This window comes from Rhopilema esculentum, chromosome 13, assembly GCF_057945365.1.
Source record: "Rhopilema esculentum isolate cy_ngs chromosome 13, ASM5794536v1, whole genome shotgun sequence".
NCBI lineage: Eukaryota > Metazoa > Cnidaria > Scyphozoa > Rhizostomeae > Rhizostomatidae > Rhopilema > Rhopilema esculentum.
The window spans coordinates 8,240,596-8,262,620 of NC_142827.1; the positions used below are offsets into that span (position 1 = coordinate 8,240,596).

Sequence of the window (22,025 nt, forward strand, 5' to 3'; positions counted from 1 at the left end):
TATGTGAAGCAGAGGCAAAACAAAAGGAAATTGCATACCCTAAATTAACAAAAGAAGATGCTAAAAGATGAATTTGTATTAAGGTTGAAAAAACATTCTAAAATATTTTTTCTTGGATTTAGCCTTCAGTTTGTCTGCAAAGGAATCCAGTCTACAGGTTTTTTATCTTTGTAATAAAAATGACACCATCTTAACTCCTTCCTCGCGGGGATCTACTTTTGCTCCGATATGGAGACCTGCTTTTAGATCTTGACTGTCGAGAGTAAGACCTCCTTGGAGAAGGTGAACGTCTCTTTGGTGAGTATTTAGGCGACCGCGATCTGCTCCGTTTACTGTGGGACCTTGATCTTGATCTTGAACGCGAGTAGGACCGTCTCCTGCAAACAAGATTTTCGAAATCAAAAACGTGTAAAGATGAGGACAGAACCATACAAAACTGCTGGTGAAATTTAAAAAAAATGAAAGTAGTAATGTTGAACGAAGAGTAATCAGCTTCTGAAAGCACAAATTTAAACAACTTAAGAAACATACCGGTCTCTTCTGTCTCGGCTATCTCGGTAACTTCTGCGAGGCGGTGATCGTCCGTATCTTCCTCCACCACCACCACCGCCGCCACCATACGGCCTTCGTCCTCTAGGAGCCATGTTTTCGGTAGGCCTATCATACTTGGCCAGGGTCACCCTAATTTGTCGTCCATCGATGACAGTGCCGTCTAAACCATCTATTGCGTCTTCTGCATCCCTCTTTTCATAGTAACGTATAAATGCGAAGCCTCTCGACTCTCTGCGATGTCGATCACGAGGAATATAGATATCTCCAACTTCCCCGTACTTGTCGAAATACCGTTCCAGATCATCGATTGAAGTTCTGTAAGTTAAGTTGTCAACCTTCAAGCTGGTCATTCCTCCAATATTTGGAGGTCCTCTAGTTCCGTCAAATCGACTCATCTTGAAAAGCGGCGGTCGATTCCAGACCAAGAAACTAAGATGTCTTCGAAAACAGTTTTGAACCACAGAAGTCTTTCGTTTTGCGGATTACAACCAACGTGCAGTGCAAGAGTGAATCATGTGACAATTAGCAGCCAATTGATGGCTTCTAGCAAGGTCAGCTGATCATTACTTCTTAACATCACAATGGCTCTTTTGTTTCACATAGACGTAGTGGCCGAGGCCCATGTCTGTCATGGTTTCTTTTTAGTTCGTCTCCCCCCCCTCCCCCCTCTTCCTAACTATACACGCTATTTTTATAAGGAACCTACATGTAGAAGGACGAAATATTTAATAAAAACAAAATCTCTGAGGAACTTTACTGCAAGCATCATAAACTAATAGCTGGTTCCATTCATTTGCAGCCGATACTGTAAATCCTTGAATAAGCCCCCACGCTCGAATAAGCCCCCCCCCTCGAATACGCCCCCACCTAAAAAATAATTTTTGCAAATAAGAACCCCTCGAATAAGCCCCCATGGGCGATTATTCGAGGTAAGCATTATTGCAGAATAATATCTTATTTAAAGAAAGCCCCCACATGACAATAGCTATACAGTATCACTTCCTTTGACTGGAGACCAAAAAGCAAAAAAGCAACTTTTGTGATGATAAAAAAATTATAATTTTTGTTAGTTATTTGTTAGATTTATTAGAAAAGTAATGTCGTTTTATGTCGACCTTTGGGGAGACTTTGAAATAAGCCCCCCCCTCGAGTAAGCCCCCACCCACAAATTCATTTTTGCAAATGAGCCCCCGGGGTCTATTTGAGAATTTACGGTACTCGCATACTGTAGATTGTTTGTTATTCGTGTGTCATGTGCTTCATTGAGTAGTTTCCGCATATGCTGTCTCGCCCCTCTCTCTATTATCGTAGTCAAAACACCGAAAGTGAGATTTTCACTATAAATAGCCTTATTTGTGTTTTTGCTCCTGAGTTCTAGCCACGAGTGAAGGCAAAACCAAAGATTTTACGTTTTTCCTGTTTCTGTACCATTTTATGGCACTTGATGTGCAGTGAAAATTGAGGAACTATTAAGGAACTTTGGTACTACAATTTGATGATTTGAGGTCTACGGTTTGAGGTCAACCTTACCTTCGACGATGTATAATTTTTAAGGGGGGGTAAAGAAATGTATTTAAGTCATGAAAAATTTAGCATAGGTGGAACGCATTCATTAACCAAAAATTGTCATACTGTATAATTTAGTTCATTGTTTTTACCCCAAAAAGATAGAAAATATCGTTGAATCGTTAGATATACTCAAGGGCGTCGCCAAAGGGGGTACGGGGATGTGGTACCCGTCGTATTTTTGTCCGTCGGCACGTTAAGGAATTTTGCCGGGAAAAAGAAGCAATTTTTGTACTTTTACTGTGACTTTTTTGCAACAATTATAACGTACTAACGTTTCTGTATTAGTTGAACTTTCAAAGTATGACACTAAAGTATGAACTTTGAAGCACAAACGCACAAAAGCAGCATATAAAAGTATTTATCTTTTGACCATACCTTTAATAAACGAGACACTCTTTTATTTCTTTACCACCCTTAAAAATTTTTGTCTTCGCCCCTGGATATACATCGTCGAAGGTAAGGTTTCCTACTGTCCACGTCCCAAGTGCATGAAAGCCATGTTTGTCTCAATCTCGTTTCAGCGAGGCACCAATGTAAATACAAATACAAACAGTAAAATTTCATTACCTTACCTCCAGCGGGAATCAGATCCTGTTTGCTTTGATACAACAGAAATCACGGATGGTAGACCAGTGTAGTCTAATGAGCCACAGAAGCCACGTTCTGCACAAAATGATCTCTTTCTGCTGGTCTATTGATGCATTCATAAGACTCTCTATGAACATTTTCAAATTCTATCAAGATCCACCCTATGGCTTGAAGCAAAATAAGCGCTATTTTGCTTTCAAATCCAAACTCTCATATTCAGATCCAGCTATAATGGTGAAAGTGATTCCTGCATGATGACGAAAATCTTTAATGCGCTTTCCGTTCCGACTGACTGTAAAAAATAGTCAAAGTTGATTGGACACTGTACCATGTATTTGTCAATTGGTACTATGTTTCCTTAGTTCCGAACGCAGCTTTAGGACAACGGCAAGCTATACTTATCGAGCAGCGTCTTTCCTCTATCTCTAAATACAACCAGACTTTGTTATTCCTTACCGTGGGTTCCAGAGCCTCAATGAGGGAGTGGGCCGGTGAAAGTGTGGGTCGATGTTCGAGATCTCTTTCACTGAGGCCCTTTGCCTTGATTTACAGAGAGCTGGCGATCATCCTGAATACCTTGGACTTCATCCTCCTTCGTATCAATTAACTATAATGGTAGCCCCATTATGATTCTTCAATGTTAACCCTGCGGTATCTTTTTGGGAAATCCCATAGCGTTTACAAAGGAGAATTCTATTGAATAACATTCCAACACTGAAAGTAAGCGGCCCGAGAAATGCTTTTTCATTTTTGGGTCAAAATTTGAAAATTATGCATCAATTTTCATTTAGCTTCTTGTATCGGGTAATACCGATGGGGCTTCTTGCGAAGCCCCTGGAGACGGGAGTGAGATCACGTTTGTTCAGTTTAGATTGAAAGAAGAGGGGTTATAAGCAAGACCTTTTTAACGTACTTATTAGGGGGGAGGGGCAATTGCCCATCCATGCGCAGTAGTAAGGCCACCTTTATCGTAAGACAGATGGAGCCATTTTCGTCTGCAACAGAATTGTGTTGTGAGTCAAAGGAGAAAGAAGAACACTGATAAGTGTCATTGATGAGGAGGATGAAAAAAACCGGAGATATTACAGAACCCTGTGGAACACCTGAATAAATTGGGTCGAACCCTGTGGAAAACCTGAATAGAAGAGGCGATCGATTTTGATGGCGATTGGGTAACAATTGCACTATGTTGTAACTGTCTTCCTTATATAAAACTGAGTGGAAGATATTCAAGATGAGGGAACTAAAGTTGTCATGAGTTCATGAGCCGAAGTGTTCCCATAAAATCTGCGCATCGATTTCCCCCTAATAGCCTGATCTATGGATGATTGTAATTTGAGGAATTTCTGGTTTAGGCCACAAGTCAGCACCATAAAAATTTACAAAATCTGCCACACAACACTGCGTAGAAATAGCTGGGATTACCCCTACCTCAGTTTAATATTGTTTACCGATAGAAAAAACAATTAAAGATACACATTTCGTAAATATTTAAGCAAGTTGTCAACATTTCATATGTACAGTGCAAGGATTTCTAGATGACGGTCAAAGAAAAGTCCTGGGCACTAGCCTAACAAAAATCATCATTCTAAAGTTCATAAACACTACGATTGGGCCATGTTAAAGTGCCTATTAAATGAAATTTCACATATAGTTTTTTTGATAGAAATTGAAGCTTCTACATGTTGTTGCAATATAAAACGAAAATTAACTTGAAAATTTGCACGGAAAAGTTTGTTTTTGGTGTTTTAAAAACAATGGGTGCGAGTGACAAAGCAAGAGAATCAGTGACGTCACAAGGTTCAGTGCAGTTGGTTCAGTCTTCACAATAAACACATTATACCACTTAGTCAGGACTGTTAGTCAAACAATGGTGCAAATTGTGATACCAGCATGAAATTTTGCAAAAAGGGGTAGCTTGATACACTGAAAAGATAGGATATGGAACCCAATTGAAAATTGCCCCCTATTTCTATTTTTAGACTGGGGTACTTTACTCCAGAACCTTTAAAGACGGTATTATCGCATATCAGTCACACTTTAGTACTACGGCACAAATCTTTGCAAAGTAGGACAGTTTTATACGCTGATAAAGATTGGATATAGACCCCGACTAAAAATTGGCCTCTTGGGCTATTTTTAGACTAGGGTGCTTTACCGCATGACTCCACTAACGACGTTATTTTGATACCTCTGCTGAAGGAGGTAGAATGGCAGGAAGCTTTGCAATAGTTGGCAATCTGATACGCAGAAAATAATAGGTTGTAGACCCCATCTGGAAATTGCCACCTTGTTCTATTTTTAGACTGGGGTACATTGCCCAGACCTTAATAGACGGTATTATCGTATTTCAGTCGTACTTTGGTGAAACAGTATGAAACTTTGCAAAAACGGACAGTTTGATGCTCTAAAAAGATTGGATATGAACCCTGGCTTCAAATTGCCTCCTTCGGCTATTTCAACTGTAGTTTCAATGGCGACCTTCATTTTGCTTGGTGTCCTAAACGCCAACTGCTTCCGCGTTTGCAAACTTTGTGACGTCACGGATAACGCGCGCTTTGTCACAGTCGAAAACGTGAAAATGGGATATTCAACCTAAATTTTTAGCCGGTTCCGCAAGAAATCAATCAGCTCAACATATATCATTGAAATCAGCAAATTTTGCTTATAAAAAGTGTGCCTTTATCTAAACTTGTCAAATTTCAGTCATAGGCACTTTAAAGGCTACAAATTACAGAAACAAAATTATATCATTTCGAAAACTATATCAAATAGTTTTATACTAACCATACCAGAAAACTAGAATTATACTAGTAGGTCCATTCACAATTATTTCAAATTTACACTATGCTACATTATACAACTACCATAAAACTCAATCGTGCCAACTGTAAACAAAATTTCTGTCTATGAAATCTGCATTGTAGATGAAAATTAACAATAAACATAAAACTATCCCTTATTTTCAATGCACAAATACAATGTTCGTGAATCAAATACGAAGATTATCTTAAATAATAATTTGAAATGAAATAATACAATTAAAACAAATTGCTAACTTCAAGCATTCACAAGATCATTTGGTACTAATTCCTGGTTCACCGAGATACAGCGGGCTCAAATCAGCGAAGAATTGGTGATGGGCGGTGGCAACTGTACTTTTATATTGAAAAAGAGTCGAAGAAATGCACTTCGCTACTACAATAGCAATGCTTTTCTAAGTTAGTCGTGGTCTAAGTTAGTCGTGGTCTAACTTTCTCGGGAAATTAGCATAAGGAAACGGGAATTTTCTTCCTCGTTATTGACCCTACCCGCTACTTGTTGCCCGCTTCAGTCTTGCAGCCAGTCGTATGGCTTAAACTCAAAAGTTGATTTGCTTTGAACGGGTTAATGAGAAGCAAAAAACCGCATATCTCTTTAAAGATTTACCACAGAATAGAGATTCTATTATGTGGCTTTACTTATAGATATCATCCAAAAGTGAATGTCAGCCGTCTAGACGCTGCGGCCTAGTGACCGCCTGCCCGTTAACCCCGTTGCTCGGCAGCACTGATCCCAACAGAATCATTTCCCTTCTTCTATCAACAAATCTTTTTGTAATCAAAGATGATAAATTTCCTGATCCATTTTAAGCACTGCCTGTTTAAAATCTGAATAATCTTTCAGCTTGAAATAAAACTAAAGCAATGTTTGTATTGGCGATTACAGATCGCCAAAAAGTCAAAAGACTTTTAAGCAAGGATTTACATAGTTTATCTTAATCGTCCCAAATGTTCTTAAAAGATGTCTTCATTGTTTGTTGAATGCCTGCAGAATATATGCAAACGCCTATTCGGAATTCTTTTAGGACTTAGTTAATGCATACGAAATGCTCTACAATATAAAACTACATTTACTTGGTACAATTATACTGAATATTCAAAACCGCTATCTCTTTCAATCTTGCAAAGAGTCAGTTTTTTGAAACGCCTCTCCGGCTCTGTCAAGTTTAAAGCGATATATTCCGATTATAGCATATTTTTCAGACGATCTGAAATGCCTCTGTGTTGATAGAACCGAAGAAAAATTATCCTCTCCAAAACTTTTGTAAAATTTTTGTTAGCATGTTGGCAACATAAAAATTATTAATGAGAATCTCAAAAGAAGCCGAATTCGCTTCTCGTTTTGCGACATCTGTCTGTCTGGCATAGCTTGAACCAAAATTAAATTTGACAAAGTTGAAACCGTTTAATTCTTTATTTCTTCAAAGATTTGGCTTTTTGCAAAAATTAGAGAGCATTAACAACTTTCCTCCCGATTTGTTTGTTGGAACTTTCTCGTAATCACTTTGCTTTGAATAATGGCAGATCTGAATATTCTAAATTTAACTATACTACCTTTGCAATTCAAACTCATTTTCTGTTTGTTCAGCTGGTAGTTTTTCTGGTTGAACTGAGGCGTTCGGCCTCCATTTCCAGCAATGTATCACGTTTCCAAATTTTCCCTGGGGCCCAAGAACTGCACAAAGCGCCAGAAAGAAGAATGTCGAGTATACCCAACTGGTAGACATAATCAGCATCAGAAAGTGTCCCACTTGAATATAGGCATGTATCACAGAAGGCATCATCACCAAACCTAACAAAGATCAGACAAATTCAAATAGCAAATTTTTATGTCAAAGACTTTAAACAGACATTTTTTTGGATTATTGCTTCTCTTTTAGAAAAACTATCACTTTCATATGCTCAAAGGTGCAATTGGTTCGGCAGTTCATGGTAAGGGTTAGAGTTCGGAGAGACAGATTCTTGCAAAAATGCTCTTAAGGAAATCTCCGAGACAAGCTTGATGGATTTTCCAAAAATGGTGGTTGTACGCTCCAATAGACAAAAGATGAATCTTCACCTATCGCCCCCCCCCCCCCCCCCTGACTTATCAAAGCTTATGAGCACGCTCTACTTGCCGAGAGGAATGGCTAGATAGGCCTTACTGTCATGTTTTTCTCCACATTTGTTTAGCGCGATATTTTTTTAACAACCCAGTTGTTTTTGCTATGTTTGTTACTTTTGAAAGACATTCCCACCACCTATGTTTAATAATGACTAAAAAAATTGGTGGACACTGCGATATTGGAGATGAGAAGAGAGGATTGCGATGTCAAATATCAGACAACTTTGTCATTCTCGCAGCCTTAATCGGCAATCTTGTCCGTCAAATTAGCTACAATTTCTGTTTTCGTTTAACTCTTTCAATCGCAATAAAACTATTGAAAGTTGATTCTAAGTAGCAAACTCACCAGCAAGAAATGTTGTCAGGGTTCCCATAGCAACAGCAGATCCCACGTGCCATAGAGAGTAATGAACTCTATCCTTCCTTGATTGGGAATCTTCACAGCTGAAATATGCAACTCCATAGTGCAAAGTGAAGTCAATGGAAAGCCCAATGGCGACGGACATCATCATTGACTCGAGGACATTCAAGCGCCAGCCAGCCATTACAAGCGAGCCAATGGTCACGCTAATGATTGCAGTGATGGCAATAACGGCGAACAAAGTGATCAGAATGTTTTGGGTCGTAGCGAGTAAAACAATCGCCGAAATACCGATAGATACTGCGATTGTTTTGATAGTCCCATCAGCGATGCTCCTTTGTAAGTCGTAAAAATACAGATTACTGATCACCCATGCATTATTCATTCCTTTAGGCATTTTGGAAATTTCTCTTTTTGCAAAGTCTTCAGTCTGTTTCCAGAAGTCTTTAACAGGTAGATACTTCAGTAAATACTTTTGGGTGGATTCAAACTTGAACACCAACGCTTTGACACTTCCATCACTATTGACTCTGATTGGCAAATTTCGCTTTTGTCCTCCTCTCATATACTCCTTTGTACAATGTTTGAACTCGCTTGGTGAAATCGGGATAGTCTTGTTACAGCATACATCTGAAACGGTATTGCACGGCTTGTTTACAAATTTGTTTAAATCTTCCATGAAACACCAATTATTTTGATTTCTAAGCTTGTCATAAAGACTTTCATCTTTTACTTGTTGGCAGAACCTGAGCATGTATTGCTGACTTTCAGGTGGGGTGATGTCAAAGGCATGGTTCCATTCTGTGGTTCCCGTACTATCGGGATTGAGAAAATACCCATTGTCGACACTACGAACTCCCCAGACAAAGATAATAGGAAAACGAAGTCCGTCTGTTGATGATATTTCTTCTATCTTCAGCTTCTTCTTAATGACAGAGCCATATCTCTCAATTTTGTGGTCCTCTATGAACAACGGCATCTCCTGGGTTGTTGGTAGAGAAAGTTTCGGGTAGAATGTAAGAGATAACATACCGAACAGGGCCAGAATAAAAAAGATCACCACCCAACAGTATCTTAGCTTGACAACCACCTTTGCAATCCACTGCTGAAATATGACATCAGAGAGCTCTTTCAACCTAACCAAAATAGCAGATGTGTTCAAAGAGAAACAAGGCCTTCTTCGAGAGCTCTTGTTTTCCAACTCTTTGAGCGAGAGTGCGGATGTTCCTGGGTGAATCTGTTTTCTAACAACTGGAGACCTACATGTATACGGTGCAAAAAACCTCTCCTGCGCAATTATCACTGCTGGCAGCCATGTGATCATCAGCAAATAGTTTGTCAGTATGCTAGTACCTGCAAAAATCGAGAAACATTGCAAAGCTGTGATACTGGATGAGAGACCTGCATAGAATGCTGTTGCTGTTGTGAAGCTTGTGACGAACATAGCAGCTGTTGCATGTTCTAGCGCATATTCTGTGCATTTGGTTATGGTGTCAACACCAGGATGATGTTTAGAGTACTGTTGCTGTGCGTGTCTCCACGCCAACACGTACACGAATATATCATCAGCGCCAATCCCAACGACAAAGATAGCTGTCATGATATTCAAAAACGGAAAGAAGACCAGTCCAAACACAACAGAGTAGAGCCAATATGACAAAATAATGGCGAAAACTACTGCACTAAAACCCATGATGCTGATGAAGAGAGAGCCACTGTAACCCCACATGAGTCCTAAAATCAAGCCGACTGCTAGCATAATGTACCAGACATCGGCAAGCAGTTGGCTGTCGTATGCGACTGTCTTCAAGTTCTGAAAGTCGTAGGCCGTCAGTTTCACCCAAACTCCGTTGGTCAGTGGCGTTTTCTGCAGATTTTCATTATACAAATTCTCCAGAAACTTTCTGCTTGGCATCTGTAGCGGACTGAAAACCAATGCATACGATAGCTTTGCTGACGTATTAGCAGCAAATGTTTTATCCACCATGAAATTCATTATGTTCGACAATATACGAAATTGTCTAGATGATTTATTTAGAGCAGTTCTCTTGTTGCTGTTACTTTTTTGCTGTAAAGCTTGTATGAGTCCACGAACATATTGCACATCAGCTTCTTGTATACTGGAACAACTTGTTTTGTTTGTCAGAACAGCTACGTAATAACCAATCGAGAGCGATGGACAGCAGTCTTTGGTTGGCCCGCCTTTCACGCACTCTTCCTTAAACTGTGCTACTTTTCGGACAATAGCATCTTCTAAGCTGCACATTTCCCGCAGATTTTCTGCAGTGAAAAGGTCATCCCCATCCTTTACAGTTGTATAGACTGTCTTCGAAAGCAAGTAGGAGTATACTTCCATGGAGCATGTTGAGTTAACCTGGTTCGGTGACAGAGTATCTTGCATGGATGGAATATAACTGCTGGTCTGTAGTCTTTCAATGCCAGGCATTTCCTCGTAGAGATTGTTGTATGCGATGATTCTGTTGCTGATGGTCGTACCTCTTGCTTCAAAACCCTAGAGGAAGATCAAAGTAGCCATTGAATAATCAAAAATTGAAATCATAATAAAATCGTCAATTTATGCTAATATTCAAAATGAAATTATATCAGCTGAACACTGTTATTGAACTGTGAGACATGGATCTATCATGTTCCGAATATCTTCATAGATATGAGTCATAGAAATATATTCTTGATTGTACGAGCCCTAATCCATTCTGGAATTCCGCTTTAAAAATACATTGACAGCGTGATTATATTGCATATATTGATTATGTTAATTATGCTGATTATATTGCATATATTGATATGTTAATTATGTTAATTAAGACATTATAGGATCTCGTCTGCCAATTTGATTCAGTCTTTGGTGTTGATCTTTCCAGTAAAAAATCAGAGGCTAAATACAACCTCCCGAAATAAGAAAAATGAAATTGAACGTTTCTACTATATTTGCAAAGAAGATTGTTTTTGATAAATAAATTGTAGGCAGGCATGTCATATTAGTAATAGTTTAGTACAAGGGTCTCTACTGTTTTAGGGTGTTGGTGTTGGAGTTTTTCACCAACACAACAAAAAAAGTTGCTACCAAACCAGGAGGAATATACTGGGTTCAAAAACATGGAGTCCTTAGGAATGTTACCATATTTTTCCTATAGTATGAGAAACCGTAATGGCAGGAAAATAAAGTCTTCATGAAAAATAAATCTATCAAAAAAGGTTGTTGCATCGCAAGATATCCTTAAATATCTAAGGAACATTTTATTTTTATTATTTCCATGAATTCAAAGTTTCATGGACAATTTGACATAAATTATTTCCATCTTTAATAACTCAGAAAAACCGAATCTCCCTTTAAATTGTAGTTAGCCTCTAACTACTAATTGCTGATGTCCCTATCTTTTCATCCCCTTTTGGTTCATGCTTATTTTTGCTACATTGGTAAAAAATAAAGTTAAAGTAATAATGATCTGTTACATAGCAAAAATTTACTTGTAATACTCCAGTGTTACATTATTTTTAGGATGATATCAAATTCGTCTTTAGGTATTTTGAAACAAAGCTGCTTTTGTGTATAAATTTTCAAAGAAAGTGCAGTAAAGTTTATTTGATTTACTAAAAGCGATTAACCAACTAGAAGCGAAGCAGTAATGAAAATCAAAGAAAGAAGAAAATCCAAGCTGCATGTTTCCTTCAACCTGCTCGGTATTGATGTCTCTGGCTCTTTTATAGAATAATTGGAATCCATCTAGGCATCAGGCCTGCAAGTGACTCAGTGCCTAGGCCAATGGGATGTGGCTCAAAGAATATTTTTCTTGATCAATATTTATTCTAACTTATCAAACTCTTTTCAAAAACCAAAATCTTTTCTATTCGCGAAAATCATCGCTTGTCGCTTTGAAGAAGAGCAAACACCTCCTGCTTTCACATCCCCTTCCTTTCTACCCCTTCCCTTTGCGCTACTCATTTGTATCCCTCCCTTCGCAACCACACTTTTTGAATAACCTTCTATTGCATCCCCTTCTTTAGCATTCCCTCATTCGAACCCCTCTCTCGGCTCTTCCTCTCTTGATACTGTCTATGTTTGTATTCTCTCCCTTGGCATTCCTTCCTTGGAATCTCTTTCATGGTATCCTCTCATTTTTCATGTTTCCCTTGGCACCTCTTTCCGTTAACCATGCATGAAAATTCAGCTATTTTCAATACCAAGAACGCTGTACTAACCTTGCCTGGTGTCGAGAAATTTGGTAATGGCTTTGCCCCAAGCTCCTTGACAAATCCGGTTGCTCCAGCCACAATGACGGCAAGGAAAGTTGTAAGGAAAGCAATCCACGGATGTTTGGTAAGCAAGGATGCATATCTGAAAATAATAATGGATATTGATAAATTAAATTCGCAAAATATCAAATGTATAAAAATAGAAAAGAAAGTCAGTCATAAAAAATAGGTCACAGAGACATCTTTGAAATAGGAATATTAATCAAGCTAGAAGAGACAAAAGCAAATAATTAAAAAGGTGCGAATAATGTGAAGAAGTCTCAGCTTTTGGACTTATATCAAGGAGTGAAAAGAATTGATTTTTGGTCATTATCCTGATTTTGTATTATCATCCCCAAAATAAAACAAAATACACCAAGGCATCGAGAGAATAAAATGGGTAAAACTCGGATCGATGCATTGTGTAACACTGCTCGTTGCATTTTTTCTGAATTTGACCTGGGTTTGCGGAGGCTTGGGGAACCGGGAGACATGAGTACAAAAATGTTCCTAGAATCAAACAAAAAACATCTTGTAATATTATATTTTTCTTCCCTTATCTTTTATATTAGGGCCCTAAATATTAAGCCTCCGCAAACCCATTATGACATACAGATTAACACTTACATATTGAACTTTGCATTACAACTTGAAGTGGCGTTTTTCACGTTGGGCACGATTTGAATGAACGAAAAGAGTTTCTTTTGAAAAAATTTGCTTCCAAAGCTTATCTATACAAGGCAGTTATATTTGTTGTACACCATTTGTATCTCGATATTTCTGAGTTGTTTAATCTATACCAGAGATGAACGGACTCGTGGAGACACTCTGCATGCGAGGTTCCCTTTTATTGCATCAATGATGCGCAAAAATGCCAATATACAAACGAAATCAGATTGAGTCAAAATCAGAAAATATGAGCAATACATAGTTCACAAACAAAATCAGGATACCGAATGCCAGGAAATTGGATAAATGTACACAGGATCATATCAAGGCAAAGTGAAAGTAAAGCTTTCTAAATAGTGAAACCACAGATCAATCTGACTCTACTTCCTGTCACTGCCAAAACAAGATGGGTTTTATTACAAGATGGGTTTTATTAGCCCTAATCAATTAATTAAAATGCAGGTTGTGGAAAGTGGAATGGAACTGTATCTAAACTTGAAGTTCATAAGTTGTCTAGACGTTTACTCCCGTGCCCTACTTAAGCCATGATCCTGGATTGAAACGCAGTTTGAAGAACGATTCTGAGACGAGCATTCAGGCACCGAAATGCTCATTGATCGGGATCATAAGCACATAATCTTTTTCTAAGTGTGATAATGAGCTATAAACGGATGGCACCAGTTGAAAAAAGATTTTGGTATTCAGCAAAGATGTTTTTGACTTGACATGCACCAACAGGCTGCAACAGCGTATCACGCGCGAGGCTAGGAAAAAGTTATGTTAACGTGACATTATTGTGCCTAAGGTCAGTTTTCGTAATACAACCTTTGGTCCCAATTTATCTTTAAGCCAGGACCCTTCAGTTTTTATTAAGCTTAACAATAGTTTCTTTATCAAAAAGTTCTATCGGTTTCCAGATTGGATACAATGGTCCACCATCTTGATTGTCAATGCCACTCTCGAAGCTGTCATGTAGGCTATTTTAGGCCAATAGATGTTTGCGGACCAGCAGGTTCGTGACCTTCTACATTCTCTTTTGCCATTCATCTAGGCACTTAGTGGGAATCTTTGCAAATTTATAAGCAAGCCCCTTCATATTTCCTAAATTTTTCAACTCCAAACTGAGCAAAGCCATTGTCTTACGTCCAGCTTAGATCCCGACAAGATAGCAGAATTTCCGAAATATTCGTACTAATTTGGCGAATTTAAAGGCATGCAGTTTCCTAAACACCTACAACTGAACCCTTGCTACCCAACAATTTTCACCATCTAACGACTTTTCTCACCAAGAATGCTCACCTAAGAAACCCAAATTTACAAGAAGGCCAGCAGCAGCGGATTGGCGAAAAATGTACCCTCTCCTTGTTCTAAAAATGCGAAAAGCTTCTGTCTCACAATGCTTAGAATACCGAACAGTGGCGTAGCGTCCGGGTATTCAAGGTATTCAGTGAATACCCTGAGATTTCTCAAAACAAATATTAATACGACGTATACTTGTAATAAGTAAAAAATGTTTTGGGGCTATTGATTCTGTTTGAATTCGTTACCTCCGATATTCTACATTTTGTACAAGTACAAAATATCATCAAATTCATGGAAACAATAACGCTGCGAAGCATAGAGAAGCTGGGAGATCTTTGAAGCTAATTTTGAAGATTGAGCTACTTCATGTTGTATGGAGATCGGTCATGAATACGCAGTGAATACCCTAGACGGTACTTTAACCAATCAAAATGCTCCTTTCCATGAATAATATTTGCCGTTAATCAGCTAAAACAATGGTTCTGTACGCTGAGAAATATGCAGCGTACAGCCTCAAAGTTGGTTCAAAATAGTCTCGTTATGAGATCGATATAAACAGTTAATGGACATCTTGTTGGCCTATTTTGGTTGCATTATTCGAGCGCATTTATTTGCATTATTGTGCAGTCTCGTCTCATTACCTTCGATTCTTTCAAATATTAACTTGTATTGAAAATATCACGATTAGGCCGTGAAGAAAAAGTCTATACTGCATACCACAAAACCATTTATAACTCATGTAACGCCCTATGTGAATAATTTTGAAACTTTCGAAAGCCCTTTTGTATAAAGGTATTAAGAGTAGGTGTTTACAGTTACTTCCTCTTTACATCAGTGCAAATGTTAGACGATTCAACAACAACTATTGGGACATATTTCGACCAGTAAAATTTTACTGGCTTTCAATGATATGTTTTGATTTGAATTACTTTTGATGAAATGGTTAATAGTAATATGATGCAATGAATGAGTTCGAAGAGTATATTTGAAGGGTCCTTTAGCAAAGTATCGTTTTCATCATAGTAATGCCCTGACAGTGCAGTACTTGCCAACCGAACCAAAAAGAAAATTAGATAAAATGTCTATAGCTAGTCCTTTTAATTATCCTATTATCCCCCTATTTTCACCAAGCCCCATCGAGCCACACCCTGCCCCACCCTTTTCTTTAATAGAGAATACCCACTGATACCGAACTGACCTGAATGTTTAGAAACCGAGTCAGTCGTTTACTCAAATATTGCATATACAATTGAGTACCGGACAAAAGAAAAGCTTTTGCCTCATAAAGCTTTAATTTCGTACTGATTTATATATTTCAACTTCTAGTCGGTCGTTTACTCAAAAATTTCATACTCTGGTGAGTATTGACAGAATTCAAAGGACATTAAAGAACAACTTAAAGGCATAAATGGCAATAAAGAGAGGCGGAGAGGAATAGAATAATTTAGGTCTTCAAAAAGCATGACGGACTTAGAGGCAGAACCATAGCAATGGGCAAAATCAAACAATATTTGCATAATAAAATAGGCTAGCCCTTGCTCATCGCAGTTTGGGGCCTGACAAAAACTCTCTATTTCTCCTTCCTTTTAGAATACGACGTCCAACTGCAACATTTTATTACATGGGTTTGTCTTGCTTAGATTTCCACTTATTTTTGCTTAATTCCATTTAACGAAGATGTTGCCGTCAGAATGCGAAATTGCATTGACTAAGTTGAATTGCGAAGTATTGTTTATCTATTCATCTATTTGCTTACTCATTTTTCTATCGTTAGGCTTCAAAACAGTGGCAAGAAAACCGAGAGTCAGAGATTGCGTAAGACTCCCCAAGGGTGCGAAATAGGTAGAGGCACATTTATTCGTGAGCTATCACATATTTATTAAGTTGATCTCAATTTTTGGACTCTTGAAAACTTTGCAATTTGATCCCATAGTTGCTGGTTTTTGGTCAAAGGGATTTCAAAGGGTTTTGAATTCTATCCTTCTTTGTTCTTGGTGCAAAGTTTCTTGTATGAAAAAAAACAGGTAAAGGCTACGAGTTTATAGATAACAGGTTTAAAAACTTAAAGATTATGGGGATTTATATGGATCGGCCAAGTTAGTTTTTGCATTTTTGCACTGCTAAAAAACAATGGCAAAAATATGTTAAAACTAAAGCAAGAAATGATAACTAGTTACATTGCGGAATTAAAACGGGGCTCTTCCCCCTTATACTTACACTGAGCTTCCTAACACGGGGTCTGGGGGCTATAATAGTGGTCTTTTATACAAGGCCTAGTAGTCAAACAATTGCTGATTGCAAAGCTTTGTCATATATTATACAAAAGGCGCTGCCAGAGTTGCTCTTTCGTTGAATTTTCTTTGCTAATCAATAAGATATCTCTTTATTTGAATTGTATATATATGCAACTGAGAAAGGGTGCCTTTGGACGAAAATGAACTTAAAGAATCAAGAATATAAACAACTTAGGTAATGAACTTGAAGGATCATTTTCGTCACAATGTTGCTTCTTTGATTCATGAAAACAGTAGCAGAAATCCAAATAATGTTTTGTTCTGTGAAATCCTCAAGTTCTGTGAAATCCTCAAGACATTCATTTGACCGGCCTTAACGAATTATCACAATTTCTGTCAAATATGGCAACATTTTTCCTTTGCAAATAAAATAAATAGAAATATTGACAAAACTTCACATCTTGGGCAAAATCTTACGGAAATCTTTGTACTTTAATTTACTGGCAAAGATGTCTCTGAACCCAAATCAATCTTGTTTTTATCCGGGTCAGACAAGAATTACCCGTTCAATCTTTCCTGCCTTTAACTATTATCCATCCCTTGATGTTTGCTTTGTATACCTTGACATTTCTAGAGCGTTTGATTGAGTATGGCACGAATCGCTTCTTTATTATTTACGCATATGTGGTGTCTGGAAATTTGGTAAATCTTCTCGACCGTTTTCTGTAAGATCGTAAACAGCAAATTTTTCTAGGAGGGAAACATTTCTGCACGTGCTTCGAAAAGCTCAATTTTGGGACTATTACCCTTCTTTGCATATATTAATAAGTTGATCGAGGGTCTGCAATGTACTGGGTGTTACTGATAAAACTTCCCTTCACGCTGTCAAAAAGGCTACTTGACTTGCAGCTGATTGCATAAGCCAAGACTTCAGTTGTATAGTACTATGGGCATATAGATGGAGTATGGAAGGCCAAAGCGCAGATGGAGAGATAGCATCAAGAAGAAGACAAGAAGAAGCAACGGATGCAAGTGGCACAACCAGGGCCGGATTAACCCAAAGGCTACTGTGCCATTGTCTAGGGCCCCGCGAATTTTAGGGTCCCCCACTAAACAAAGTAAATTTTTTGATCCATAATAACATTTTCAAACATTGTTCTTTCTCCTATTGGCCATATGACAAGCTCTGTTATTCGTTTCTCGTGAGGATGGAACCAGACTTGAGTAACGGTCCCAATTGTTTCTAAATCTTAAATTTTGAGCGCGCAAGCAGAAAGAACTGGTTAAACCCAGTGGTGTAGTCATAGATTTTTAGGAAGAATAACGCAAAAGTCAAAAACAAAACAGCGTTTCATTGGCGCTTTTCAAAAAAATATCACATTTTGCTCTTTTTAATACATCTCTGCATTGAACATTTGACTGCTTGCGTTATACTCAATTTAATACATTCCATCCTAGTGATATATGCAATGCTCTGCAGGTCATACTTTCGTCCCTTTTCTTCGCATCCTCTTTAATGAAATTGGTATCATTTTTGTCCACATTTTATGCCCATTTGGCTACAAGGCTTGCCCATTTGCCACTCATATTTTGCTATGTTTTCTACAACGTCATCAAGCCAAAAGCTGCGGTGGCAAAAAGTGAGCCATCTCGAGAAGAAAAGGATAAATAAGATAAATAAGGTAAAGAAGAAGAATAAGAAGATAAAGAAGAAGAAGAAGAATAAGGTAAAGAAAAAGAAGAAGAAAAGGAAGAATATAAAGAAGAAGAAGAAGAAGTAAATAAAGAAGGTAAAGAAAAAGAAGAATATAAAGAAGAAGAAGAAGAAGAAGAAGATAAAGATGAAAAAACAAGACGAAGAGTATGCTGGTTGCCCTTCAACCCTGATCCAAGAAAACATGCCGTATAGACGATACTCTCAGTAAAGAGAGACCAAACTAATCATAACAGGATACTTTTCAAGAATATAACAATACTGCGAGTGGATGAGCATAAACAAAATTGGTCTTACGTTAGATCTGAATCTTTCCTAGACATACACGCAGCTATTGCCGGATCGAAATAAAGCAGTATGAACACTTAAACATATTTTTAAATATCTTTTCAAGGAGACCTTGAATGCATTTTACAAGCATTGTGCTCGACCAAACATTTTCTATGATGATTTTTTAACCACATTCTATAGAAGGAGGCCAGTTCAAAGAGCCATGGAAAAAAATTGATGCAAAAACTCAAATCGCTGCAAAATTCAAGTCGATGCAACATTCATATCGCTGCATTTTTCAAATCGATGCAATACTCAAATCGCTGCATTTTTCAAATCGATTCAAAATTCAAATCGCTGCATTTTTCAAATCACTGCAAAATTCAAATCACTGCAATATTCAAAGCGCTGCAATATTCAAATCACTGCAATATTCAAATCACTGCAAATTTTCGGTTCTGTAAAATGATCAGAATCAATTGACCCTAGCGAAGAGCATTTTGTGGCCACAAGAATTTCAGACAATCACAGCAGGGACCCGAACAGTTCAAAGTAACACTCTCTAGTCACAATTGAAACTTTCCCCCTCTCCCAAACTCTTTCAGGTCTTCCAAGCTTTTCCGTCTCTTCCCAGCTCTCCCCGGTTCTCGCTGGCCCTCCCAGATACTCAACGGCGTATTTGTGCTAGAAAGAGATGCTGGATGAGACCGTTCGCCGGACTCTATGAATCTTATGTTAACAATATGATAATAATCCAATTTGACAAAAAATTATAAACAAAGTAAAAGTTGACTAATATTTCGCTCAGGCATGTGGGGCTTCATCATAGTGAAAAAACCAGAATAAAACGGTTTTTGCTATTGTCACGGGACGTAGGATAATGAAAAACATTGTCCAGTGGCTGTAATGACTTGAAGACATCACAACCACTCGACAATGAAAACCAAGGAAATGCAAAGCCAGAAAGAGGTACTTTCGATTTGTTCCAGTCATCCTGATTCAAAAAACGCGGTAAGAAGGGCCATCCTGTGAAAAACCTCCATATTTTGATAAACCTCCACTAAAGCCCCGCACTTGTTCAGAGATAAAAATTTTTTGACCGTCTTTCTTCAATCATTTTTGAAAACAGAGTATGAAATACAAAGGAACAAGCTGTTTATAAATTGCTTGATTTTATTTCATTCTATTTACTAACTTATTTAGGTATATTTTTATTATTTGTCTATTATTTGCATCAATTCAGCAGATAACTTTCTGTATCGTGGCAATGTCTGCACTTAAGATGTGTAAAAACATGGCCTACTGAAAATACTCGAGACAAAGAAGATGCATAGTTTCTGTTCAGGGAGTGAAAATTATTTCAATGAATACAACAGCTTCTTGGTATTCACATCGATGTGTACTCTGAACCAAAGGCCACCCTTTTTTTGCCCCAACGTCTGTCACTAGAGTTTAAGCATGTTTCCTCCTTTCCCCTTTCAAATTTTTCCTAAAATGTTTGTCTGTTTTAATCAAAATTTTAATGAGAATCCTCGAATTATCTATTCGGTGCGGTATAGTAATTTATTCTATACCGCTCTAACTTTAGTCTGAGAGATGCACTTTTAGCCATTCTAGAAGGCTTAATTTCAAAAATTTTCTTTCTCGTGGGACCCAACCATGGTGGGTCCTGCTCTGTCACTAAACTTGGATCTTGGCCCCCCAGGTTCAATTTTGTGGCGCCGTCTCTGATCTTGTAAACCAAGTAACAACCAAACTAGCAACCTAGTAACCACCCATTTATGGATGGGCTATTTTAGCCTACAGCTAATTCAATGCAGCAATGTTCAATAATGAAATATATCTCAAATTTCTGTCAAAAAAGCAATTGAGGATCCACATGCAAACAACCTTCTAGTGTTACTTCCTTTTTTACAGGTATTGAAGCAAAACGAACATCTGCTTTTCCATTGTTACTTGTTTCTGCAAGCTTTGTTAAAATCGTTCATGCTGTAAACAGTGTGGTTTTAGATGTCCCTCTACCATTTAATCCAGGCAAAACTGGCACCGTGGAGCGTTGAGAAAAGTGAGGGGGGTCCAAAAAAGTGCGGGGGCTACAACCGAACAAAAAGAGGCATTACTGGTGATTCGCTTCTTGATATTTTGCATTTTTCGCTAAATGTGGGGGGTGGGCCAAAGCTCCCCCAGCCCCCTGCTGTGCCTACAGAATCTGAAACCCTTCAACTTTAACTTAAATCTTTCAGAGTCAAGCACCCCATTTTTCTACAAAAAGCTAGGATGTAAAATCATTTGCAATTAAGTTGCAGTTAAGTTGCCATTTCTACTTTGCTGCCATACCAACTTTAAACTTTTAACTTCTGACGAACACTTTGGTCAGAAATAACGAAACCTCTCCACCAGCGATATGAGGGAGTTGATGGCGATCGGACATCTTGGTAACTGTGGCAGAAAAATACTTGCTGAGTGGAATGTTTATGATTCATTGAAAAAAGATTGGAGGGGAAACAGGCCTGTTAACGGCTTTGTAAAGTGTCCTTTATTAGCTACAACATGCCATCTTCTCTGCCTTTTCACGTTCATGTTTGCCAATACATCTCTAAAAGTTTGCCCTTATAAGACTTTTTCCTTGATAAAACAACTGTTTTGGGAATCCTTCAACCGAGGTGGTATGACGAAACGCATTTTGATTAGTAAGACATCGCGTATGGCATCACTGTAAAGCGGAACTAGGAGTAACTGACACTCTAGTATTGCAAGATGAGAAAGGTACTATTATGCAAACAGTCTCTTTGCTATCTGCTTTGCTAAGCGATTTGAAATACAGGCAATAATTGTGTTCTTTCTGTTCATTCTGTTCGGGACTCACGGTTCCGCTTATGACAATCTAAAGAATCTTTTAGCGTCTAAAGAACAATTATAAATATTGTTAGAGGGATTTTCAACTTAGGAAAAACACTGTAGCAAAAAAGACGATCAAAGAAGGAGTATGGAACAAGATGGATTCTGTTAAAATAGATTCTGTTAATAATAGATACATTAGTGTTAATTCTTAGAATTAAAACTTAAAAATAAAAGGGTTCGCTCGCTGACCAGTCTTACAGCACCGAAATTTTATCCGCGTGGTTCTAATGGCAAATCAATGCGATACCTTGCGGGTTGCTAGACATTCGAGTATCGTGTAATAACAATACACATGCAGTCACTTTCAAATTAGCATACCTTCGTCTAATCTGATCCGTTGTTCCCTTTCTGGCAGTCACTTGCATTTTACCCTCAAAATCTGCGACATCACTTTTCTCGGCTAGTTCAGTTTCAATAACATTGTTATTGCATGAGTCTCCATTTGCCTCCATTGTTTGTGAATGTCGAACAACGCAGAATTACCTGTTGCTCGCCAAACCAAACAGTAGCAGAGTTGATATAACTGAGCTAGACAGACCGGCTTCAGCGCATAGACAGAGGAGTGAGATAACAGATTGTGTTTCAAGGGAGTCTGGGAACCACCGTCTTGTGACGAAATCCGCAATTCTGGCAATGCCAGCGGACAAGAGCATGATATTTGTGCAAAGTTCACAATTCTTATGAG

The 22,025-nt window shown here is 38.1% G+C and overlaps 2 protein-coding genes across 2 annotated transcripts; both read right to left on the reverse strand.

Moving 5' to 3' along the window:
• Window positions 1-947, reverse strand: LOC135691600 (putative splicing factor, arginine/serine-rich 4). Its single transcript, XM_065209494.2, has 2 exons — window positions 532-947; window positions 1-377 (listed from the first exon to the last, which is right to left on the reverse strand). Exons 1-2 carry the CDS (start codon window positions 945-947, stop codon window positions 191-193), a joined length of 603 nt encoding a protein of 200 aa, XP_065065566.1. The 3' UTR covers window positions 1-190.
• A 3,198-nt stretch (window positions 948-4,145) lies between these two features.
• Window positions 4,146-21,940, reverse strand: LOC135691593 (protein dispatched homolog 1). Its single transcript, XM_065209479.2, has 4 exons — window positions 21,659-21,940; window positions 12,218-12,353; window positions 7,982-10,508; window positions 4,146-7,323 (listed from the first exon to the last, which is right to left on the reverse strand). Exons 1-4 carry the CDS (start codon window positions 21,790-21,792, stop codon window positions 7,082-7,084), a joined length of 3,039 nt encoding a protein of 1,012 aa, XP_065065551.2. The 5' UTR covers window positions 21,793-21,940; the 3' UTR covers window positions 4,146-7,081.
• Between the last annotated feature and the right edge of the window lie 85 nt (window positions 21,941-22,025).